Below are 26,106 nucleotides of genomic sequence, written 5' to 3'. Positions count from 1 at the left end.
ATGTGCTGGACACAACCTTGGATTCCCAAAACCCAAACACTGGCCACTGTCTTAACAGGTGAGAAAACTGGAGGCAATGAGAAGTGACTTGTAGGTCACCCAGCTAGTATCTGGTATGGCCAGGACTCGTCCTAAATCTGACTCCCACGGCTCTTAAGAATTCAAAGAGTGAAATAAGAACAAAGAATTTTTTAATAGACAAGTCCAGGAGTGAAGAGGGAAGGATCGCACATGCAAACAATGGAGAAACAAAAAAGTAAAGAGCTGGCAAGAGTCTCAAGGGAACGGCAGAAGTAAAGCTAAAAAAAGATTAAGAAACTCCTCGGAGGGGCCCGGAGCCTTGAAAGCCCTCTTTTAACAACCAAGGTCAGAGGAAGGAGGAAGGGGCCTCTCTGTGAGGCCCCGCCCCTAGGCTCTCGGAGTGGCGGTCCCTCTCCTCAGGGGAAGGCGGGACTTCCTCCCCTCAGGGAAGCAGCTTCCGGCGGAGTCCGGAAGATGCTACGGGGAAGAGGCGGGGCCAAAACTGGACGACCAATCGGGAGGAAGCCTTCGTTTGCCAGGGCTCTCGTGGGGTAACTTGCTCTAGAGAACCAGCACCATGGCGTCCGGCTGCAAGATTGGCCCATCCATCCTCAACAGTGACCTGGCCAATTTAGGGGCCGAGTGCCTCCGGATGCTGGACTCTGGGGCCGATTATCTGCACCTGGATGTAATGGACGGGTAACTCCGCGGGGCACGGGTCAGGGTTGCCGCGCGCGCGGGGCGGGATGGGCGCACCTTCACTGAGAGCCTGTTGGGTGCACGGCGTCTCAGTACCGCGGAGCGCCTCACTCCGAACGCGGTTCTCAGGAGGGGCCTGGGGTGGGAGCCCTGGGGTGGGAGCTCTGGAAGCCCTGCCTGGAGCCGACCTGAGGCGGCACCCGGGGCTGCGGCCGCGTCCCAAACCTCCCCCTCCCCCCACGTAACGAGTGGTCTTCTAGCACTTAGAGCCCGGAAGCGACCTTAAATCTCTAGGACTCGTCTCTCATTTTCAGTTAGAGAAACTGAGGCCCAAGGGGATAGGCATGACTTGCCCAAGCTCATATAGCTAGTTAGTGGCAAAGCTGGGGAGACAGACGTGTGTAACGATGACGAGCTTGGCACCTGGCATGAAAACGCCGAGTTCTGCCACTTGCTGGATTACTTGGGACAAGCCATTTAACCTCATTGAGCTTCAGTTTCATTCTGTGAGAAATGGGAGTAATAACAGGCCCTACCGCTTCGGCATTTCTGGAAAATAAAATGAGCTAGTACGCGTGAAGTTTACAGTGCCTGGCATATAATAAACGCTATAGTTGTTAGTTGTTGTATCATTGTTCGAATTTTGATTTTCCTGTCTATTTTCTCTTCAGGCACCCTGCTCTTCAGGGAGGTCAGTTTTTTGTAAGTAATTTTTAAGCACTGTAGTTATCGCCCGTAATTAATATTGTTTGAAGTAAGAGTGGTGCTAGTTTCTTAAATTGGTTATAAAATGAGGAAACAAACCTAGAGAAAACAGTTGACTCCTTCAAGGTTACACACATTGTGACGGTGTTGCAACGTGTGTCTCTTGGGTTTGCCAAGTGGTTCTCTGAGCCCCACTGATAACAGGTCATAAAATCGTAAGAGCCATTACCTTGGTTCAGGGTAGAAAAATACATTTATTTTAAATAGGTTTGATCTCTGTGTGCTCTTAAGCAAGTTTGCAAGTTTTTTTGTTTGTTTGTTGTTTTACAAAAGATGATTGGTCACTTCCCTTTCTTTTTAATGTCACTCCTCTTATGAGAGTTTTGTCTTCCTTTGTTCTGTCTGGTTAAATCTGTTGTTTCTCTTTTGCATTCCACTCAACACTGCCCAACCGATAATGGCAAAATCTTGACCTTAGAGTGCTATGAACTCTAGTCTAAGTGTGGAAGAAGGTTGGTAAATATGACCTCTTACAAAAACTTGGTGGGGGGATGATGGCTTTTTTTGTTTGTTTAGTTTGCTGTCATATGTAATTCTGCTTACATACTGTTTTATGACATCTTTACTTGAAAGCCCTAAACTTTCGGATAATATTACTGGAACGTGTTTCTCAGAGATGAGTAGCTACATTTTTGTGTCTGAGACACAAAGTGGGAAAATTTTGTGTCTGAAACACTTGGCGTTTCAGGATAGAATGGACTATGTATATGTGTGTAGCCTGTTTGACCCAGAGAGTAATTTGGTTTTGTGCCACATTTAAGTGAATGAATGGAGAAAGCATTGTTTCAGTTCACCAATCAGAAATACCAGTAACAACAACAACAGGTAGTATCTATGAGCACTTAACTACTTTTGTTCTGATACTTTTTATGAAGTATCTCACACAACCTTATGAGCTCAGTGCTGTTGACAATAAGGAGCCAGACATAAAGAGAGGTTCCGCGAGTCACCTCATAGCTAGGAAATGGTGGAGTCCAGGTTGGAAGTATGCAAAGCCTGTTTTGTCTCAGAAATTAATGTTTTCTCTTGGTACCCGGCTTACAGAGAATGATCAAGACATTCTCTGTCTTCAAAGAGTAACTAATTTACATTTTAAATTTATTTCCTGTCTCTTCTGCTGCACTGTAAGCTTCCTGAAAGCTGGGTGTATCTCTTTGGCTCGTCTCTGAATTATCTGCAGGAAAAGCACGATGGCAAGCTTAGTTACTATTGGTTGGATGAATGGCTTTATCACAGTGGAGGGATCTCTGAGGAATCCCTTTTGCCCCTCCCAGCCCTGTGGCAGACTCTGAGCTTATTAAGATATAAGTATTAGTTTTAAAATGACTTCTCTCCCCCGTGCCAGGAACATTTTGCTTTGAAAAAAACTAAATTCTGCATACACCATTTTAAAACCTTTCCCTTTTAGGCTTCACAGTTTTCTAACCTAAGAGCCATTTTCATTCCCCTTTTGCAAAGGAGGAAACCATTTTAGGGAGGTTCAGCCCTTTCCCCAGTGTCCCACTGGAAGAGGCAGAGCCTGGCTGAGCTGCAGTGTCTCCTAGGCCGGGGTTTGAAAGAGGGGCTATGAACACCCTTTCCCAAGGCGGCCAGCCACAACTGACCTTCCCTCCAGGTACTGCCTCCACACTTCTCCTTTTCCTGGCCCCCTTCAGAATTCCACTGTCACACTGAGTGTGGATACACTTGTCATTTTCTAGTCTCCCTGTCCCCCACTGAGGCCCCCACTATGATTAAAACTGACCGTCTTCATCTTGTAAGTCAGGACCGAGTTCTGGGAACACTGCAGGGGGGCGGGTAGGGGGGCACTAGTATGGTTGGATATTTGAAATAAAGGACAAGTGGATTTTCTGGAAAAGAAAAACTGAAAGCATGTGAACATAAACACGTCATGACAGGCTGTTGACTGGCAACGTGTTGGTCCTAAGTGTAGGAACAGAGCAAATAAGCAAATTCTAAATTAGTTACAAGGATTTAAAAACCAGGGAGATTTCACGTTAGCGCTAGATTTGAACTTCCAAAGATTTCCAGTACTGGTCCCACAGTCTCACAGGCCACAATGGGGGAGGAGCTAAACGACAGCCACCATCAGCCTGGCCACGTGCTCCCCTTTTGTTTCCTGTCTCCATCTGGCCTGGTTCGCTCCTCCATGTTATCTGCCAACCCCTGTATAGGCTTATGAGGGTGTGACTCCTGGTTCACAGGAAGTGTGTTCTAGTTACATATCAGCCTTGATCCTCCTTTTAACTGTCTTTGCCCTGTTGGGAGATGTAATAAAGGTTTGCTTTGTATGACAATTATAAACAAAGCTTGGGATTGATGGTGGAATGTGATAGGAGATCAAAATAATTGTATCCCTTATCCCTGTGTTCTAGACAACTATAGTTTAATCTTGAGAAGTTCTTTGGGAGCATTTTTATTGTGTTTTATTTTTGGCAATATACTGCAAAATGCCATTATAGCTTCTATTTCCCAATGAAGTAAAAGTGTATTTGTTTTATTCTCATATGTTCTCAAGATGTGGTTATTATGTTTATTTTCATGATAAATGAAATGTAAGACAACAAAAGTACTTCCAAGGCTACCAGCAAATTGAAAGAACAGTGAATGAAATCCCAGAGTTGTGGAATACCCAGTAGGCCTTACTGCCTGCTTATGTGACTCTTACCTCAGGTTCTGAGTAAACATAGTAAACATCTTATCCATAACCCTGGCAATTAGTCACTGCTTTTAGGCAAATGATAGAATGGTTTCCAAGATACTGGAAATCCAGCCTCCAAGGACCACGGTGCTGGAGAGTAAATGTGTTTGAACCCATCCACCTCACCCATCCCTCTCACGTGTGTCCTGAATCCTGACCTCTCTCTCTTAAGGCTCTCCTCCCCACTTCGACTTCTGTTAGTTATTAGTTGTTGGTGGAGGGGAAGATAAGCATAGTAGTTAAGAGCTTGAACTTTGGAACTAGATTGCCTGTGTTTAACTCCTGCCTCCAGCCCTTACCTCCTGTGTGATCTTGGGCCTCTTTTCTCACCTGTAAAATACAGATAATAGTGGTACCTATCTCACTGGATTTTTGTGAGATTTTAATAAGTTAATATATTGAAAGTGTTCAGAATGGTGCCTGGCCTGTTTTATTTTTTTTTACTAACATTCATTCTGCCTGTCATCTAAGCTCAAGACTTTAGTCAAGGTTTGTTCTTTCTCTTCCATCCCCCCCATCTCATCAGTTAGCAGATCCTGTCACTTGCCTGTCTGCCTGTCCTTGTTTCCATTCTTATTGCTTCTTCCCATTAACAACACCTCTTACCTTCCTCCTTCCAGTTTACAGTCCATCTTCCTACTTTATTACTTACATCTTGTTTCTTATTTGCTTCTTTCTTTAAAACCTCACTTAATATTTACAATAGGATAAAGTCCTGGCATTTGATACCCTTAATGTGACACAGTCTACCTCCTGCCTTTCCACATTAGCTAAGGTGGGCCATACCATCTCCCCTCTTCTTTGGGCATAACTTAGTTTTTTCTGCCTTTGCTTCATTTCGTTTGTGTTTGTTCTGTAAATTCATGATCTTCCCCTCTTTTAAAGCTATACTACTTGCCCCTAGACTGTTTTCCCTTGTTCTTGTTTAGCTTTTCTTACAATCCTCATATATGGTCATACCTACTACTTCAATAAATAAAGCCCAGATTTCAGTGGCTTAATGTTATCAAGTTTATTTCTCATTCATGTGATAGTTCGGTGTGACTGTCCTCCCGTGCAGAAATGCAGGGACATGGCCTCCTTCCATCCCGTGGCTCTGCCATTCCTTAAGGGCTTCTTTCCTGGCAGAGGGGTGAAGTGAGAGCAGAACAGGCATACTGCTTAACCTCCTGGGCTCTGCAGTGGCCCACCTCACCTACATTCACTGTCCACTAGTGAGAACGAGTCACCTGAGCCACCTGGATGTGAAGGCAGTTGGGATATGTGCTTCCTGGCTGAGCTGACTTCCTGCCAACAACTCTGCTGTAACAGTAGGTCGTGAATTCTGGTGAGTCGTTAGCCATCTCTTGCCTGTGAGATTGTAAACTTTTCTGGGGTGAGCAGGAACTCTCACATATTTCTTTATAAAATACAGTATTCTCTGAAACACCCAGCCTGGTACTTACATAGAGGAGGTTTTGTTAAATATTGAAGTGAGGTGGTAATAGAACAAAAGGACTGGCTGGAGTGGGATAATGGTTGACTGCTTTGGCTCTGATATCAGGAAGACTTCATTTGAATCCTGCGCCAACAAATCATGAACTGAGTGACTTAAGGAAGTTTTATATCCTGAGATCATAAAATGGAGGTAATAACAGCATCTACTTCTTAGGGCTGTTGTGAAGATGAAATGAAGTAACCAACAATACCTGGTATGTTGTAAAGCCTCAGTAAGTGGTGGTGATTAATACACATCAGATTATTGATGATCTTTTAAAAAGTTTAAATAAATTGTCATTTCGTGCCCTGTAGTAGAGGTGGATTAGAAGTAGGCACAAGTGGCCTGTGATAGGCTAAGATTTGAAAGACCCGTATCAGAGTCCTGAACTTCCTAACTAGTGTGTGACTTGGGCAAGTCATATAACTTTTGGGGTTTTGATTTTTTCATATTCCCATTTCTACCTGTCAGGGATTATGAATTACAGAGTAAATCACATGACATTATTATGATTTGTTGAAATATCAAGGAGACACAGCTTTGTAAGACCAAAATTACCCAGATATTTTGAGTATTGAACTTATGATGTTAAATAGTAAACTGAACAACTTGCAGTCACAGGCAATCTCCTCCACCCGCATCAGAATACATATTGAGAAAAATACAGAAACTGAATTGAAAACATTTTCAGAGTAAGATTTTGTTTGTCTTGTAGGCATTTTGTTCCCAACATCACCTTTGGTCACCCTGTGGTAGAAAGCCTCCGAAAGCAGCTAGGCCAGGACCCTTTCTTTGGTAAGTGGGTGTGATGCCATCTGAAGCTGGGTGTGTTGCTCAAGCAAAGGAAAAGTGGCTGGTTGATTTCTCAACCTCCAGTTTCATCTCTACCCTTTTTCCCTCCTCACTGTGCTGGGGCTTCATTGGCTGCCTGTAAGAAGCCAGACTCTTTCCACTTCAGGACCTGGGCACTTTGGCTAATCTCTGCCTGGAAGGCTGGTCACCCGGCCAGTGCTGCCTCATCTCTCTGCCTCAGATCATTTGTCATTTTTTCATAGAGCCTCTAAGCACCCTCCCCTGAATTAACCTTCTTCCGGTTCTCATATCGCCTTGTTCATGTTCTTAGAGCTTCCTTCAATCTGAGTTTTACTTTTACCAGACTCTAAACTCCTTAGGGGTAGGATTTCATCCACTTTGTTTACTGAGGTTTTCCTAGATTTGAGCATAGACACACAGTTGGAGCTCAGTGTAATTGTTAAATGAATCAATGAATAGGTTGGTTTATAGTCTAGATGCAAAGCCAATTATTTCATGGAAATTGGAGCTTTCTACAGATGGGCCTCTGTGTGCTCCACTCCAATGTTGTAGGATAATACGGATTAAGATTTCTAAGATCACACAATGACCTAGTTAATTCTTATGGAACATAGATTCAGCCCACAAGTTGTTGCTGCTGCTGTTTTAAACTAAGTTAACGATGCCTCGTTTGCCACGTCTCTGGTATTTGAGAAATTTAATGAGTTTTTATAAATATGTGTTTTTATATGACTCTTGGAATTTAGTAAAATTTAGATTTTTTTTTTATTGGCATATTGTGAACTAGTTTTTATGAAGGACTCTAGCTGTGCTGTTCAGTATGGTAGCCATGTGTAGCTATTCAAACTAGTAAAAATTACATAAAATTAAAAATTGTTTCTTAGAGGCATTAACCACGTCACAAGGTCTTGATAGCCATGTGCAGCCATGTGGCATGGTGCAGCTAAGGACCACAGCTGTCATTGCAGGAGGTTCTGGTAGAGCCTCTGTGTAGCTCCATCCACTTAGAATGCACCAAAGAACATGTACATTATTACCTGATTTATGTGACATAAGGGAAGCTGTTCCGGGAATGACATGGTTGCCATTTTGAAATTTGCAAATAATGAAATATAATCCTCTGATTATCTGAACTTTTTTTAAAACTACATTTTGGAAAATGAACTTTCCAGGCTATATTTGTTCTTACGGCTATCAGAAATGGATGAAATAAATAGTGTTGTTGCCCCTGCTTGTACAATGGCCAGAGTCCTCCACTCTGGCTTTGTGTGGATTAAAAAAAAATTTTTTTTTCTTTTCTTCTAACTGAGCCTCTTCTACCAGTTCTGCTGCACCTGTCTGCACTCTACCCCACAGTCTGCCTATTTTCTTTTTTCCTGTTTTTAGTTTGTTTTTTACTGTTCAGCATGCTAATCAGTCTTTCTAGACATGAGTCTTGGGTAAAGATGAATGGACTCCATATGCTTTAACGTTTGGGTTTTGTGACCTTTTATTTTTATATTAAGAGACATGTTTTTGTTTGTTTAATTCTTGGGTATTGGTTGTTGAATACTTGATACATGACTGTTTCCTAGGAGTTAGATCACAAGTTGTATGTCTGACTGCTAAAGTTCTTAACTATCCAGTCTCAGTATTGGGTAGAGGTAACCACCTAAGAAGTAAAGTGGCAGGAAAAATTGTTTTTACTAAATCAGTGGTCTTCAAGTAGTGTCTGAGGACCCATGGGAATCTTTTTCAGACGGTCCCTGACGTCAAAACTGATTTTTTTTTTTTGGTGGGGGGAGGTAATTGTGTTTGTTTATTTTTAGAGGAGGTACAGGGGATTGAACCCAGGACCTTGTGTATGCTTTACCACTGAGCTATACCCTCCCCTCCTTGAAAACTGATGATGGTTTTATTTGTAAGGACATTGCCCTTATTTGTCCTGATGGTGCACAAGCAATGGTCAGTTAGTCTGTTGGTGCCTTAACCTGGTGACACAGGTGGCTGTCATGTTCTTCATCACCTTGCATCCATAGCAAGTGTCCTCGATGAGTCGGTATAGATGATTGATTTAGTGGACCTTGACCTCCAGTGCGTGTCTTTTTAGTATTTTGCACGTCAAAGTGGGAAGTACACACAAATGCTTCTGCCTTGTACTGGAGGGTGATGGTCTTGTCAAAGAAAACCTCTTGCGCTGTTTGGGTTGAGCTGTGAGTGCTGCTGCTCTTTTCATGAACTCTATTTTCCCTTGAAAATGACAGATGGGCTGTGGTCATCAGGCTTGGATATTTTACTGGCGTTTTCTTTAAAATTAACTAATAGACAAGCCTGTCACTTTAAGGAAAATAACTCATTAGTTTTCATTGCCCTAATAAAGTTGGAGCTTACATGTGAAAATTAGAATTTTGGAAAACTTGTGTCTGCTACTATGAGCTTGACAGCTTCCCAGTACTTACAACTTTTCTGATAAGATCTGTAGCGACATTAACAAATGTGAGTTTGGGGTGCTACATAATGAAATGTGTCAGTATTTGGAAGATCTGTGTAGCTGAGTGAACCAACAGTACTTAAAAGATCCATTCAAAGTGTAAGATAGGCTAATGGTTTTAGTGTAACAAAGTACAAAAAGGTCACTGGTAGGGATTACAGATTCCACGTTGCCATTAACCTAATGAAAGCACCACTTGTCGAGATTTGGGAAGAAATAAAAATATCCACACTTGTGTGAAAAGACTGTGAATGTAGGTACTCTTCCCTTTTCTATGCACTTTTTCTTTCCCCTCCATCTAAAACAACAGGTTGAATGCAGAGCAGATGTGAGAATACAGATGTCTTTTGTTAAGCCAGACATTAGAGACTTACAACAATGTAAAATAATGCCACTCTTACATTAACATGTAATAATTATTATTTTTAACAAGTAGACACTTTAAATTTTTTTCAGCTTGAGTTTCTATTGTATTAAATATTGATACATATAACCCACATCAACAGTGGTTTTGGGGATCTTAGTAATTTTTAAGAGCATAAAGGGAGTCTGATAATAGAACACTGGAGACCTGCTGATCTTGGTGTTTTACTTACAGACAGATTTGCTGAACCACTGACTCTCTGAGCACAGGAGATCATCTAGCCAGGGCTGCCAGTGGTGACTGCGTGCTGGAGATTGAATAGGGATGACTTAGCAGACTAGTAACTTAAGGAATGAGTAAACTTGATCTTTTAAACCGGATTGAATTTTCCTTGTTTATAATACAAAGGAGAGAAAACCCCCCACCAAATTGAGTTTATCTTTGCAAAACAAAGTTTTGCCTGTTAAAATATGTTCTATTTTTGCTACTTTTATTAGTTTAGCAATATAAATATTAATCCTGGCTTCATTAGTCAGGCTTAATACCTTCTTGATCCTGCTTCTTTTAAGCTACCCACTCATGAAATGCTATTAAGTTTTAGATCAAGATCTTTAAGAAGGCCATGCCCATTTCTTCCCAAACATATTTCTGTGATTCAATCTTTAGAATTGGGACGCAAGTCAGGCTTCCTCTGGTTAACACGCCCTTCCCTCTGAGTCTGTTCCTCCTCTGCAGTTGCCTGCCTCTCAGTTGATGGCAGTTCTGTTCCAGCCCATGAGGCCCGAGTCCTTGCCCCATCCTGACTCTACTGTCACTCTCCACACCTGACCCACAGCAGCCCCGTTGGCTCTGCCTTCCAAACATCGGGACACCCTCAGATTCCCCACGCTGCTCGCCATACTCAGTTGCTGCCATTGTCACTTTTCACCCAGGTCATTGCCTTAGCCTTTTGAGTCCGATCTTGTCACATCTCTGCTTGAAATCCTGCAGTGTTGGCCCCGTGTTGTGCGGAGAGACCTGACGGCCCGCAACCCTGCTGTCTCCTCCCGCCCCAGCCACGCTGGCCTCCCTCCCTCCCAGCCTAATTTACTCATTTTCTCTATGGTTCGTCTCCCCTGCTACGAATGTAATCGCTGTGACAGCAGAGATTTTTGTCTGGCTGCTTTTTGCTCTGTCCCTAGGGCCTAGAGTGGTTAATGGTGCGGCACGTGCTCAATTAAATACTGGTGGAGAGAATTGCTTAATTTAGCTTCCTTATTTTTTAAATGAGGAAGCAAATCCACATAGATACTATGACTTCTGTAAGTTTTTTAGAATGGCATTTCCTGGACCTGGGCTTAGGTTTCCTGGTTTCTGGCTATTTTCATAAACAGCACTGTAGGCTTTTTGTGGGAAAATGTTTTTTTGGTAAATGAGTTTAACCAAAACCTTATCTTAGGGATAAAGGGAGGCTAGCTATACCCAAGTGTAGCTGTTAACAATTATTGTGATGCCGAAAGAGTTCATATCTGACATAGCAAAAACTACAAGCTGGCTTCGATAATATGAGCCAGCTGTTTCCTTTCTAGTAATACTTAGGACATCTGTGTTTTCTTTCTAGACATGCACATGATGGTGTCCAGGCCGGAACAGTGGGTAAAGCCGATGGCTGTAGCAGGAGCCAATCAGTATACCTTTCATCTTGAGGCCACTGAGAACCCAGGGGCTTTGATTAAAGACATCCGGGAGAATGGAATGAAGGTGAGAGGTCAGCAGTGACACGTAGTGTTTTACACTATTCATTTTCAGAGTTGGGGAAGATTTGGTGGAAAATGGGAAATGATAGGTAGAGAAGACAGACTTAGGTAGCTATTCTTCAGCTTTGAAGCTAGAGTTTAAGTGTGACTTGTTTGTCAGATAAGATAATATAGTTTGAGACTTTTCTGAGAGTTACTTCCTTTTAGAAACATTTACTTTTGGTGGCCTTGTTGACTTTTAAAAAAATAATTATAGTCTAAACAGTTTATGTATTCTATTTACATCTAAGATCTTTAAGAATAGACCTTTCTCCTGGGCCTGATTTGCCATGATAATATAATATGGAAATAATTATTGATGTGATATAGCAAATCTGTCTCTTGTTACAGGTTGGCCTTGCTATCAAACCAGGAACTACAGTTGAGTATTTGGCACCATGGGCTAATCAGATAGATATGGCCTTGGTTATGACAGTGGAACCTGGGTTTGGAGGGCAGAAATTCATGGAAGATATGATGCCAAAGGTAAAAGGAGTATTTGGTTCTGGGGTGAGGCTTTTATTGTGTGTGTTCCTTCAGTAAGCATATATTGAATTACTTGTATGTTTAGACACATCCTGTCTGAAGGGAAGAAGCGGGTGCTTATACATCATTGGAACCCGGCGTGAGAAGTGCCATGAGACATTTACATTTGGAAGTCAGAAAAGATGCTATACCTTAGTCCTGAAATTTTCTTTCAAAACCATTATCTCTAACTTCTAGATCTCTTGGGAGTTTTCATTGAATATTGAGAGTTTTGTCTTTGTCTTGTTTCCATGAAGTGTATTTTCTGCAGAGCCATGATTTAAAAGGTTTTCTGCAGTCATAATTTGTATTGGTATAAAGTTATGTGTGAGACATTTGGAGTCCTGTTTTAGTGGCTAACACTAGCTCTGATTTTTTTGTCTGTTTGGTGTTTTCCCCTCACACATCACTTTAGTAGTCACTTATTCCTTGTATATGTCTAGGTTCACTGGTTGAGGACCCAGTTCCCGTCTTTGGACATAGAGGTTGATGGTGGAGTAGGTCCTGACACCATCCATAAATGTGCAGAGGTGAGACTGCTCCTTGTATGTGACCTAGACCGGTTTCCTATCAAATGTAATACCAGGGCAGGACTTGTCTGCTGGAGACTTTTCCTACCTTTCCTAAATAGCCTTTCTTTCTTGGAAAAGTACTTTTTGGTTCAAATGTAAAACTAGGAGAATAAAGAGCAGTAAGTAAATACTCTAAAATCACATAATCATTAAATAGTAATGATGAAAAAATTCTTTGAAAAAGAATGCCAGCCTGTGGAAGATCATTAAGTTCCCAGGCCGTGGAGTGAGAGATAGGGAAAGAAAACATACCTGCTCATAAAGGGAAAACATTGTTATTCTGTAGAATTTAGGTGTATTAGCTACCAATCTGTGCCTTGCAAAAACTGACTAGAGCCACTTCTGATGAAAATCTAGATCTGACCTCTGGCCCTCCCTGTAGAGGTGGGGTGTTTTTTTTTCCACGTAGCTAGCCAAGCTGAGTTAGGCTCCTGAGCATCATAAGAGGATGCCAGCCCTCCCTGCGGCAGCCCTGCAGGTGATTCAAGTTTATGTGGCCTGCTTTAATTAAGTAGCATGGTCTAATTTGCCCTTCCAGTGTTTCGTGTAGATGCCACACTGCTTGATAATCATCAAAAGCTTGATGATTATCAAAAGCTTGGCTGTGATCAAAATGGAAGAGTTGCTGGCCAGATGGTTAGTGAGCATATATCCTTTGACTCCTTGTGGAATTCCTTTTTACTGAACTGTGCTTTGTCATCAGTGCTCTTCCTGCTTACATTATGAGACATGTTAAGTTGTAACCCTATAAAACCAATTTTTTCTTCTTTTGTTTTGTGGGGGACTGTTAGAGTGTGGTACTCTGCCTCCTAGAGTGACAGTGTCTCAGGGAGGGGTTTTCCTCAGCTTCAGCAGTTCTCCCAATAGTCCACCCTTTCTTCTAGCCATGTATCACATAACAGGCTGGAGTCACATCCTAGGACGCTCAGAGATAAATTTGGCTTCATCTCACTTGCTTTTCTCTTGCATTTCTTTGCTTTCACATTGAAAAAAATCTTAAAAATCTTTTTTTAAGCCACCTCAGAACTATCTGGAATGCAGTGAAGTATACATAAAAAGGTGCTTCTGGCTTCAAAATGAGAAATTAGTTAAATTTAATGTTGCCTTGCTTTATGAGTCCTTGCACATTTTAGCAATAATTGTCCTTTTAAACTCCCTACCAATTCCTATACATAAGTCAAAGATGAAGAGAATCTTTTAGGAGTTGTATAGGAAAAGCCTTAATAGAGTTGAAGATGAAAGGTTTTTAAACCTTATCTAAGTATTAGCAGAGATGCAGTCTAGCTTTTTTTAGAGGTGGTTACCAAAAAGTCAGTGATTTTTCAGACATATTTAAAAATAATTTTATATCCTCATTTAAGCATTTTAACTTCTTTCTTCGTTGAAGTTACTTTTGTACAATTACAGTGCTAACTACCAGCTGCAAAGGTAAAAAATAAACTCTAGTCCAGGAATTCTGTTTTAGGCTTTTCTGCATCTTCCTTTGAGGCATAATCTAAGTGTTTACTTCTTCCAGGCAGGAGCTAACATGATTGTGTCTGGCAGTGCCATTATGAGGAGTGAAGACCCCAGATCTGTGATCAACCTGTTAAGAAACGTTTGCTCAGAAGCTGCTCAGAAACGTTCTCTTGATCGATGAAACCACAAGGAGTCCAGTCTTTCTGCTCATGAGATCTCCTTTTTACTGGAAAACAAGCTATTAACTACCAAATCGTACCATAATTCAGGCAGTGCTGCTTTTCTGAGCAATTATTCATTCCAGTGACTAAAATCCACTGTGCAGAATGTTCCAAGACGTTAGAAATTGGTGTGTATAAACTACATTTTTTAGTGATGGAATTTAAAGATTAGTGTGGTAAAATACCATTTTTACTGGGAGACTTGATTTTTATAGAGTAAAAATATGGCTGTATTAAGGTTATGAACAGAAATGTTTTAATGCCCAAGGAAGGCATATTAGCTACTATGAAAAAAAGTTTTTTTCTGAATTTCTAAAAAAGAATTTTCTGTTGTGTCCTGGCTGTTCCCCAAAAGCAAAGGAAGTCCCTATGTTTTTCCTGTTTCATGTCATTTTTGATTTGTGTGTGTGCGTGACAACTAAGTTTGGATCTGGCTGGGTTGGCATACCTTATTCTTCTAAATCCTAAAACATCTATTTTTTACTTTGCACCTTATGTTTGATATATAAAAACAAAGTGTGAAGCCCAGGGATTCTCACGTGGTCTGTTCTGAAATACAAGCACAAGCCTTCCCAGGGTTGTTAGCTTTGCTGGAGGGGCAGGTTATGCAGTGGTTCCATCCTCTTCCTTGTCTCACCTCCACCCCATTCCCACTTTCTCTTAATCACACCCAGTATTCTAAGGGACATAAAATGTTTTGCTACTCTGGACTGAAAAGAATGGAAGCCTTTTTGGAGGTAATAGTAAGTTGAATCCTGACTCTTTCCCCTTTCCAATTATTTGACCTTCGCACATCAAACTAATCAACCTCTTTGAGTTTCTCTTAACTGATTTATAGATTGAATATAATTACAATAACAATGTAGGGTTGTATTGAGGATTAAGAGAGCATTTTATATGTAAAGCTTCCACTACTAGTCCTAGAATTGTAGGCTAGTAGACTTGAGAATGTGCAATATGAAGTATAGCTATCATATGAATTTGTTTTGTAGATCATAAAGTACATTGATACAATCTCATCAGTCCTACAAATCTGTCCTATGAGTGGTAGGACAGGTATTTTTGTCCCCATTTTAAAAATGAAGATGCTAAAGCTTGTCAGCAGGCTGGTACCATGGAAAGGACCCAGTAGAGCATAGAATTTCTGGTCTGTACTCTTTACAGATGGAGCCCTTGTGAGGTGGATTACACAAGGAAGCTTCTTGTACTTAACATTGTCTTATTTTCAGTCTAACTTTACCCTGTAGCAGAACCAGATGACTGAGAATATTCTGCAACTATGGATTTTGACCCCAAGGATATATATTTCATTAATCCAAGAAGGACCAGGTAGGCTAAGGTATAACAAGGTACAGAGTTAATCCATAAACTAAATATTTATAATTGTGTCCCAGATTACATTTTGACAGTGGATATATATTAGCCACTTTATTGTTGTAAATGCTCTTGCTGTGTAAAACACATGGCAGGAAATAACAGGCGCACTGTCATTAAGCTTTTTCAGGCTGCTACGAGTTTTGGAAAATAAGGTTTGAAAAATAAGAATGTTAGCACTTAAAGCACAGAACAGAGCTTGCTTGGTTTCTTCTATGTTGTGAGGTAAAAATTTGTTTCTTACTTTTTTTATTTTGGCTTAGGAAAAGCTTGTGCCATAGATGGATGGCATTTAATCAAATCAGACAACACAAGGCATATAGAAATAACTTTAATTAAAAAACTTACATAGACGATTATAATATCAGACATGACAAAAAGATATGAGTTTATTTGCCTGGACAACTTGGATCTGTTCTGGCTTTTGTTTTCTTTTTTAAAAAATAAATGTACAGTAAAACTACAAGCAAAAATTTGTCAGTATTGAACCGGAAATTCTTTTTTCTTCTTTACAGGGACCAATATAATTTCTAATCCCTAACAAAAACTTGGTGTCAAATACCCCAGATTAGGCCAAATGGCTAGGATTGTCAGTTATATGGGTACTACAACTTGAATAACCTTTTATTACATGAGCAAAAGCAATTCATATAAATTGTTCTCAACTTTTACATAGAAAAAATGATGTAATAGCTTCAAAAGGAATTTTACTTAATGGATACTCCAATATCCAGTATTGAAGCGTTATCCTTTTAAAAATTTTAATCCTCTTTCTAGGATACAAGTAAGAACAGATGCTTATTTGGATAAACTATGGTAAGGAATGACCAAATTAACTAGAAGTACAACAGTATACTAACTAACAGGAATTTCCTGTTTGTTGCTCATTTTAAGTTGGTGTCTTCTCTTCATGAGATACAGAAAATAGATAAACTCAAGGTGAGTTTTAAAAGATATGATAGTATTTAAAATACACCAATATTTAACTCTACTTTGCTTGTCTTATTCTGTTAGGAGTGAATAGAAAATAACTTACATTTAATCCAATAGGTATCATCAGTGATTTCAGATTTGTTATTTGGTAAAGAAATTTCCATAAATAACTTCTATTGGTTAAACATGTTTTTTTTTTAAAGAATTCTTTTCCTTAGTCAGGACTTTTAGATGTCCATTACCATTGGAAACTTGTGCTTCCTTATTTATAGTGCAGTTTATATTTCATGGGGTAGTTCATACATGCATTTTCAAGTAGAGTGGTCACTGCCAGTGTTTTTTAAAACTACATATGTGTGTATATGTATGCATGTATAGTCTATACACATGCATTTGTATATTCTTAATATACTTCTGAGACAGTTTAAAGAATTACCATGTGTATAGAAAAAAGATCTGTCAGTGATGCACAGGTATGTGTGGGTATAAGGTCGTTTTAAAAAGTATTATTTACCCAGTAATGTGATCTGATAACAAATTGCAGCAGTTAATTTTTTGGTGCTTGTGATTTGTATCATAAACACAAATGACTAGCACTTGTCTGTGGGTGAGAAGCTAGATATTCCTATGGTTCAAGAAGGAAAATGAGACATAACTTGCCTGTTTCACGGACAGCATAAAAGCTAATACATGCACTACATGCTCTTACTCTGGAATTGTGGCTGTGGTGGGGTGGAGGGTGAAGAACAGGGCTCATTTTTTTCTCCTGTTTTCCATTCAGTTACATAGTTTTCTTAACCTGTTCCCTGTCACCTATTTTTTTTAACATGAGTAAGTCCTAGACCAAAGGTTTTGTACACTTCCATTCCATCCGCCTGCCTTTTCGGATGATGGCCATTCTCTGCTGCACTAGTACAGAAGGCTACACCATGGAAAGCTGGGCTCGATCTTTCAATCTGATCGTTTTTTTCATCTTGGCATAATAAGGCTTGTGTGTCTTCATCCTTCAGTGGAAAAGCCCGTCGTTCCCACCACAAAGACTGAAAGACAAAACATTTTCAAGTTAAGTTTTAACTAATTTATTTTTAAATTCCTGTCTCAAGTAATCTATAGATGTTAATTTTGTCATGACCATTGTTCTATTCTTTAGCACATAAATGTACACATTTTCATTTGGTCATATGTATTTAGCAACTCAAAATGGTACATACTGAGGATTACTTAGGGACCTTTGGGAGTTAAGTTTTTCACTTTGCCTCTGCCACGAAGAGAAGACCGCTGTCATTAGGACACTGGTCTTCATTTTCAGCCCAGGAGTACTTTGGGTAGGCCTTTTAACAGTGTTTGCATCTTCTACTTCAGCATCTCCATTTTCACCCCATCGTTATTACAGACACCTTTGACCTTTCCTTCCCCGAGCTTTCTGTGACTTGCCTATTAATTTCTGTAGTCTCCGCTCTCTCTAGATGTGGTTCTTCTTTTCCAACACCTACTTATGAAGAAGAGGGCAAGAAGTACACTTTATAGGTGTAGTGTTAGAAAACACTGCCGTTGAGGTTAGAACTGGACGTATGGGGAAACAAAAATCTTTTATAAGGGGAAGAGAAATACCTAATAACATTTACAATGTGCCAGGTGCTGTTCTCTTTAATCTGATTTGGTTTGTAATGATACTTTGATAGAATCCCCGTTTTTTAACACATGAGTGAATCGGTGGAATTAGTAATGACATGTTACAAAGACAGGAAAGTGTAGTTAGTGATGGAACTAGAATGCTGGAATGCAGATCCTCTGATTCCCAGCATTCTGTACTGGATTGTCTACTGAATGTGTTACATAACGATGAATCCTTAATTAGCAACAAGCAATTCTATAAACAAGTTTGTCAAAGTTAAAAGTCAATTAAAAAGCGGTTTAGCCAGTTATGTGTATTACACTTACCTTGATTTCTTGACTTTCATTTAGTGAGGGGGAGCCATGCGCACTCGGCTCCTGGCTCTCTGACGGCGGAGGCTCGGCGGGACTCCCGGCAGCACAGTGCTGCCCACCACTGAAGTCATTAGGGTATTCTTTCAAAAGCAAGTCTTGTCCTTCAACATTTTTACTGTAAGCTCTAGCAAGAAAATCAAGATAATTTGTTGAGGTCTTAACATTTTAGAAACAACCCAAGATGTCACTAAGTCAATTTAACTTGGTAGCTTGTCTTTAAACAGTTCTGCAGAAAAGATTTTTACAATTTCATCATTTAAATACCTTCACAGCTCAAAGACTTACACAGTATTTTATGAAATCTTTAGGCAAATTATAATAGTGGTTTTGTTACAAGTTTGAGGTGTTTTTTATTTTCCAGAAAGCAAAAAAAGACAGTTAATTGACCCTTACAGTCTGAGTTCCAAAGAGTATTCTATTATTATAATGTCATCCATGAAGGACTAAATTTACATTTTCTTCTATACTTCTGGAAAGTGATATCCCTGGAATGTGGAAAAAGATGAGAATGGAATCTGATGCATGTTGGGATAATATTACTGAATAAATTGGAGACACCCCACACTTAAGTGACTATCAGATTTCAATGTGCTCTTGCGTTTTGAGTTCTGGCTGTATATTAAAAAATCATCCAATGTTACAATATAAAATACCAGGGATTTTCTCAACTACATAATTACTAATCATGTTTTTAGGATTTATCCCACCTTCCCTCAAAGTCATGTTCAAAGTACTTTAGACAATTTACTTTTTAGACTGGATAGTTTTCTTGAAGTTTTTGTTTCTTTCTAAGGAAAACATTTTGAAGTGGTTACGTTATAGATTTTAACCCCTAGTGTTAGGTCCACTATTACAGTACACTGAACTGATCTGCTTTATCTAGGGGCAGTTTTCACATTATTTGCTCAGTTAACTCTATTCCTGAAGCTGACGATAAGCATGAGAAACAGTGGAATAAAATAGAAAAACTCCTCCTCATTTATGTAATTAGCCCGAATATGTTTTAAATGTAAGCTCAGTATATGCAGTGCTTCACTTCTAGTGCACAGACAGCTGATGTTATATGTTTATACATGTGTGTTTCCTGCCTTTATAATGGTCTCCCTCATTCATACAGAACTTCTGTAGAGTCCACGTGGAGCTGACGGTTTGGGTTTCAATTGACAACACCTGCCTGCTGTTTCTTCTGTGCCATTTGCTTTGCTCCCACAGTGACCATCTGGCTTGCTCTCTCTCTTCATATTTTTTGTGTCTTAGGGAGAAGACTTCATCAGAGAGATCTTCTATCTGGAATTAAAAATAAGAAATTAAAGTTTTGCTTTTATCAGGAACATTTTGAAATATGAAAACAAGTGTCAAAGTTCCTCATCAAGAGAACAATAGGAAGAAAACTAAAATAAATGCAGTATAAGTCATGAGAACAAATGTTACAAATTGAAGAGGGAGTTAAAAACTTTTCACTATTGGGTCACATTTGAAGACTTATCTAGAGTATGAATAGCTGCCTAGACTAAATATAGGTTCACAGTGCTTCTTCCCATTTACATAAAATATTCTTAATGCTTTGTTCAAAACTTTGATATAGTAATGTCAAAAGTAAAACGGTCTGAGATAAGTGAGAATTTGAGTTACTTATCTGGAGTTCTAAGGCGTTGGTTGTGTTTTTGAATTTGGGTTTTCTGGCTAGGATCATTCTGAACTAGGGAAGAGTGCATTAAAAGAGGGAACTGCATCAAAGAGACATAAATTTTGGTTGCTGAAAAACATGATCAGTTGGCACAGAAAGACTATTGGAAACAATGTCTTATATAATACTGCTCCTAAAGACTATCACTGGTTTTTGGGGGGTTTTTTTCAAGTTTTTTTTTTTTTGTTTTTTAAGTTTTTAAAAGTTTACATGTATGTACTGTTCATTGTTTCTAAGAACAGAGCTTTAGCTTTTTAAACTTACATAGTTATCAAAGGAATAAAGCCAACTACAAAATAAGAACAGAATGCAGTAATTCAGTCAGACTACCACTTTGGAATTAGTTTGGTTCTATAGTATTTTTCCTTGTAATTTTTCTTAATTGTAAGTTTTATCCATACAGGTCCACAATCTCTTTCCTGCAGTTACAAAAATCTGAAAAAAAACAAGTGTTCATAAATCATTTGGTGACAGCCTGATCTGAAAAGATGTGAAGCTATTCCATTTCCTATAAATATTTCACTATAGAAACCTGAATATTTGATTATGAGAGCTGTCTTAGACTGCCTGCATGTATTACATGATGTATGCACATTAATTTTCTAAAGTCTAAAATTTTCCAAATCCAAAAGCAGTTTGTTCCCAAGATTTTGAATATGGCATTGTAGGCTTGACTATGAAGACTAAATCTAATATTGGGAATGAATACAGATATTCATAAATTCAACGATTCATGTAAGCAGTCAAACCTGCACAAAACCATTTCTTATCACATTGATACCCTTAATGAGGCACTTTTCATAAGTGAAAATCAGTGTCTGTTAAAGGGCTTATATTTCCCTTTTCCTTAAATACTAAATTAAGGAGGCTTCATAATATTGTAAAGTGCAATTACCCCATAAGTGAAAGGCAGCTTACCTCTTCACCTAAGTTATATTCATCCAAAGGCTGAAGAACAACCATCCGCCAACTGTTGAAGAGATAGAAACCAATTTCAAATGCTTTTGTGTATCTAAATGTAGCAATTTTATTCTCTAAGCACAGCTAATGCAGTAATGTTTTCTTTCCTTGGGACTTCCATAATTCAAATGGTTTTATTTTAGTACATTTTTTAGAAAGATAAAATATTTGTGTTATGAGAAAGAAGACAGAAGATAAGGCCTTACTTTTGGCCTTACAACAGTCTCTTCTGCGTAGCTGCTTTTTATACCTTAGAATGTACTAATTTTGAAATAAGTCCGTGGTATGCTGATAAACTGGCTCAAAAAAGAGGGGAAAAGCTCTGACTTGTAGTAGTTGCCAATTTCTTTGTGTGAAGACTTCCATCATGGCCTTTGGTGGGTTGAACAACTGGATCAGATTCCTATGTAGTAAACAACCAGCTCAACCAGCTAGCTCCAGCCTGCCACTGCCATTGAAAAACACTGTTGCTACAGAACATCATAACCACAGAAAGTATTCCTTACTTACGTGGAATATATCAGCAGGTTCTCTGTAGGAACTCTCATAATGCTTCCTAAAGTATTAAGAGTTCTCTACATACCTCAAAGTAATTATGAATAAGAGAATTAGAAATTAGCTAGAATACAGATGGGGAGGAATTAATATAGTTGTCACCCAGCTCATGTATCTCTTTCCATCCTTTTCTGTCTCTTGCTTATGGTGCCAGATTTATAAAAACTGCTTTCTTCATTGCTGGCTTAACTTCACTGCCAGCAGGAAGCATCTGTGTATGGCATTCAAGAACCTCCACGATCTGGTTCTTTTTGAGCCTGTGTTTCCTTTATCGCACTACAAAACCAGTCTCCGGCTTATCCTTCCACACTTGTCTGTCTCTGTGCCTGTGTTGTGCTCTCCCTATGTGAATACACTCTACCTTCCCCTCCTTCATGATGTCTTCCCAGTCTTCCCATTCATCTTGCTTTTTGATGTGTTTATTTCTGATCTGGAAATACATCAAAATGCTATTTTTGTTGTCACAGGTGTTTATTGTCTTACAGTGAATACCCTATGCAGATAATTGCTTTCTTTGAAAACTTTTGCAACCTTGTGCAAACCTCCATTTTAAACAGCAAGGACTATTTGTTACTATAATTATTTACACCCCTAACATAGCTTTTAGTGCTGTGTACATAATAGATAACTAAATATTGAATGAAAAAAGTGCCAAAGTAAGCCTTAGTAATTCCCAATTCTTAATAAAAAAGAAGTATACATACCTTGGAGTGAGTATTTCCTTATATTGGAGTTTCTCTAACTTAGCTGGGGCCACTAATGACATGGGAATTACAATATTATCTATGTCATAAGAGCTCTCGCTTCGCAATCTCCTCCGTGCAGTATTCTGCAAAATAGGATTACAGTAGGTTTACAGTAGTACTTGGTTACCTGTGATGATCCTTCCACAAATTATATAAGACAGTATGACAGTGCATCTGAAAACCAAGGCATACCTATTTTCTATAAACTAATAGAATCCATTTTGGCAAGTATACAGTGTACATTTGTGTGTACACACATACAAGCCTGTTTTTAAGACCATAAAAAATATGAATGCCTTAAGATGCAAAACTTATCAGAAGGGAGTACCATAAAGGACCCTAAATGTCAATGAAATGATCTTTTAACAAACTTGCTAATTAGGAAAGGCTATAAAATTAAATAGTTTAAGCCATTTAATAAAGATCATTTTTACAGTCTTCATTTATGTGTTCCTGGTCCCTGAATTTCATGCTGTTTTTTCTAAATTCTCCCACTTTTTGACCTCTACACCCTGACCAAATAACAAAACAATGTAAGAACAACACAAATGCTAGATTCTTAGTAGCAAGATTATGTTTAGCTTCATGTTAAGGAGTAAGGATGGTTATGAAGTTTTTAACACAAAAAAAGCCATAACCAAGGATTAATGAACAATTAGCTCCCTAGTAAAAAAAAAGCTTAATCAAATTTATTGCTTCCTAATAATTCTAAATATGCTAATTATGTGCTAGTAAATATGGCTGTTATAGATTAGAATACATTGTAAGTTTTTTTTAACATCAGTCAGCTGATTTTTAAAAGGCTATAACGCATCTTTTAAAGTTCACTGTACAAAAAAACCTACTTGTGATGATGAATTCTGGGTTCTTGATAGTACATTGACATTAGTAACTGCAGTAAAATTGCTATGAGATCCTGGTTCTGTGCGTTGAAAAGCATATTCTTCAAATCTAGTTCTTTCTCCTGCCATGGAAAGAACCATTGAGAATGTCATACATTAAATGTAACTGGAAGGTATTAGAATTTCTATTTTCCTAGTTAGGTAACATGCTATTCCTTATTTTTTAAATTCATGTATCAAAAAGAAAAAAAGGAAATGAAAAGAATCTTACCCATAATCCTTGCCACAATTTACATTTTCTGGGGTCGTGACAGTTTTTATTCAATGCATCTTACATTTCTTTAACCTCATTTCCTTTTACTCTCTTCGTGTTTTCTGTAATTCTTCTGAAGTTGAACCTCTAAAACTTACCTCTTAATTTTCTTCTTTATTCTCTCATATTTTTGTTATCTTTGACCTTTTGTTCTACTTTTTGGGAGATTTCCTTATCTGGATCTTATGACTGTTCTACTGATTTTTGAAACTTTCTCCTATTGAAGTACTTATTCTAAAAGTTCTTTTTCTCTTTTATTCATTTTTTTTATAGGATCCTATTTCAGGAACGAAATTTCTCTTTTCTCAGGATATTGATTAGAAGTTTACTTCCAACTTTGTTATTTTCTGTTTCTTCCATGTTCCTTTTTTCCACTTGTTCTGCTTTCCTATTTGTGAGTATAAGTTTATGTACAGCCCTTATTTGTTTTGCTTTAGCACAGATATTAATCATTTTCTGTGGAACATAAAATTTAATATACAGTCCATATTGCTTCAGTTGTTTGAAGATGTCATTTCTGGCTGGTAGTTTATTCAAATCATTATCTACATATTGAAATTGGTTGTCTCCTAGGTTTATTATAATTTAGAACTAGAGTTCATTTCTTATGACATTGACTTGTTAAAGACTAGAGCAGGTGTCCTGCACTTTCAAGAGTTGTCTAGTTCTTTGTAGTATAGCATTTGCTTTTTCTTCTATCCCTGTATTTCCATCAAACTCAAAGTTAGGTCTGTCAATTCAAGGGAAACACTTTACATTTATAATGTATTTTTATGTTAAGATACAAATTTCCCTATAGTTCAGTAAACATGAATGAAAGTTCTTCGAAAGCTAGGTGACTCTTGGCTGTCTTAAGATTAAGGTACCAAAAAGCATAATGAAATCTCTGGATGTGGGTGGGAGTTTGTTCATTTTGTGCCACACTAGTTGATCAGGTAGTGGTATCAGGTAGTGACTTGGTCTGTTATGGTGGGATTTCTAGAGGCAATAGTGATAAATATGTTAAATCCCTCATGTATAATTACAGTCCAGTACATCTTGGGTATAAATAGTTTCTAATTTATTGGGTGTACTGATGTACTACACCTAGGTAATACTTGATGAACGTATATATTGCTATTTTCACTAGGACAATGAACAAGAACTGGTAGGGTCTACAGATAACATGTTATTTAATATATATCTTTCCAGTTACATTTTAATTTTATCATTTGCAATAATTATTGACACTATCTTGTCACAAGTCCCCATAACCAACTCACTTTGCATTATTTGCAGAGTTCTGGTTTCAGAGATATCCGTAGTGACTGTAAGCTCCTCAGGGGAACTGAACTAGGTGGTTGAGTTATTTTAGATGAATCTCATCCAATTTCTCAAAATTCTGAGGGAGCATCAGTGAATCAACATCTCCACAATAGGTACCAGAAATGGTAATTAATGAATTTCTAAAAGGCAACCTGTCCTGACATATTTTGAATCTAGAATACAAGGTTGGAGACTAAGTCTTGTCCAGAAGGACAGTTAGTAGAAAATAATTAGGAAACATAGGAAGGAAATCCATAATTGCCATGAAGTGGATGGATTCCCAGTCCACAAATAATTCTGAACTGACTTCTTGAATATGCTGTTACCACGTTCATAAACCATGGATATTTTGTGTAATTAGTGACTTGGATTATGAACTCCCATGAGGCAGCATATGGAGATGAGAATTTTTTATTTTCAGTTTTTAGTGCTAGAGCTCATGTCCTCATTTTAACCTACCTAGTGCTGTTTCACTCAAGTGTCTTTTCTTTCTTCCCTGTAACAGCTGTGCAGAAGGGTCTGACCTTATTTGAGGCTTGCATATAGGAGAATATCCATTTCTCCACTGATTCAGAGAAGTATTATGGACTAAAACAAATGGAAAAGAAAGGAAATGTGAAGTTTTAGTTCCTTAACACAAACAGATAATGAACATGTTTATCTGTTTTTACTTTGTAATACTGCAGAATATTAATATACCAGTCCAAAATTACATATAATGAAATAAGTACATACCAAGATGAAATACTCCTAAACTGAAAATACCCAGAATAAGATTCATTAAAAACATCTTCAGTAAGTGCCCAGTTTCCTATAGTTGCTCCATTATTTTGAGGAGGATGAAGAGGAAAGGAGATCTCATTTTTCTAAATTACCAAATTTTGTGGAGAAGACTTGTTCAGATCTGTAAATCTTGGCTGAATAGGATCTGAATCCTTAGTTCTTAAATCCCTTAAATCTGGGAATAATTCAGGACTAAGTAACATTACAGAATCACAATAGACTGGGATCTCTTGAGAGCAAGAACCAGTTTCATCAGCCTCTTGACTGCCAACACCATTCTTTGTTTTTAAACTGAAGTATAATTGATTTCCAATATTGGGTTAATTTCAAGTGTACAGCATAGTGATTCAGATTTTTCAGATTATGGAAATTACAGATTATTATAAGATACTGAGTACAGTTCCCTGTGCTATACAGTAGATGCTTGATTATCTATTTCATATATAGTACTGTGTATCTGTTAACTCCAAACTCCTAATTTATCCCTCCCCCTCTCCCTCTTAGTATCCGTAAATTCGTTTTCTATGTTTGAGTCTATTTCTGTTTTGTAAATAAGTTCATTTGTATCATTTTTTTTAGATTCCATATATATGTGACATCATAGGATATTTGTCTTTGACTTTTTTAAAGCAATTACTTTTTTAAAACTTTAAGCCACTTAATATCTGTCCCTCAGTTGCCTTATTTATAAGATAGGAATAATAAAAGCTATTGTGGGATTATGAGGATTAAGTGAGTTAATTCCTGTAATAGTCACT

The 26,106-nt window shown here is 38.3% G+C and overlaps 2 protein-coding genes across 17 annotated transcripts in view; one reads left to right on the top strand and one right to left on the bottom strand.

The window, feature by feature from the left end:
• The first annotated feature begins 530 nt into the window (after nucleotides 1–530).
• On the top strand, nucleotides 531–14,236 carry RPE (ribulose-5-phosphate-3-epimerase). Of its 10 annotated transcripts, none has more exons than XM_010960073.3 (8): nucleotides 582–720; nucleotides 1,392–1,422; nucleotides 5,402–5,513; nucleotides 6,379–6,458; nucleotides 10,911–11,050; nucleotides 11,437–11,571; nucleotides 12,054–12,140; nucleotides 13,699–14,236. In XM_010960073.3, the coding sequence occupies exons 5-8, from the start codon at nucleotides 10,913–10,915 to the stop codon at nucleotides 13,819–13,821; spliced, it is 483 nt and encodes a 160-aa protein (XP_010958375.1). In that variant the 5' UTR covers nucleotides 582–720; nucleotides 1,392–1,422; nucleotides 5,402–5,513; nucleotides 6,379–6,458; nucleotides 10,911–10,912; the 3' UTR covers nucleotides 13,822–14,236. The 10 variants fall into 10 exon arrangements, with proteins under 10 accessions (XP_045376435.1, XP_010958371.1, XP_010958373.1 ...); XM_045520481.2 differs by having other exon boundaries at nucleotides 626–709; XM_045520479.2 differs by lacking the exon at nucleotides 5,402–5,513 and having other exon boundaries at nucleotides 531–709; nucleotides 1,392–1,411; nucleotides 11,437–11,466.
• A 1,317-nt stretch (nucleotides 14,237–15,553) lies between these two features.
• The window catches only part of KANSL1L (KAT8 regulatory NSL complex subunit 1 like), a 113,191-nt gene continuing 102,638 nt past the window's right edge, over nucleotides 15,554–26,106 (bottom strand). For 6 of the 7 annotated variants that reach the window (XM_074364067.1, XM_074364063.1, XM_074364062.1 and 3 more), the window contains 7 exons: nucleotides 25,025–25,153; nucleotides 22,951–23,069; nucleotides 22,064–22,188; nucleotides 20,763–20,814; nucleotides 19,332–19,444; nucleotides 18,110–18,281; nucleotides 15,554–17,208 (listed from right to left, as the gene is read on the bottom strand). In XM_074364067.1, coding sequence (XP_074220168.1) covers nucleotides 16,978–17,208; nucleotides 18,110–18,281; nucleotides 19,332–19,444; nucleotides 20,763–20,814; nucleotides 22,064–22,188; nucleotides 22,951–23,069; nucleotides 25,025–25,153 — 941 coding nt within the window. In that variant the 3' untranslated portion in view covers nucleotides 15,554–16,977. The remainder of the gene's footprint in view (nucleotides 17,209–18,109; nucleotides 18,282–19,331; nucleotides 19,445–20,762; nucleotides 20,815–22,063; nucleotides 22,189–22,950; nucleotides 23,070–25,024; nucleotides 25,154–26,106) is intronic. The other variant, XM_074364066.1, reaches the window with a different exon arrangement.

The sequence above is a fragment of the Camelus bactrianus genome, chromosome 5 (genome assembly GCF_048773025.1).
Source record: "Camelus bactrianus isolate YW-2024 breed Bactrian camel chromosome 5, ASM4877302v1, whole genome shotgun sequence".
Classification (NCBI taxonomy): Eukaryota; Metazoa; Chordata; class Mammalia; order Artiodactyla; family Camelidae; genus Camelus; species Camelus bactrianus.
The sequence above is the reverse complement of the archived record's forward strand: the minus strand, read 5'-3'. Positions and strand labels throughout refer to the sequence as shown.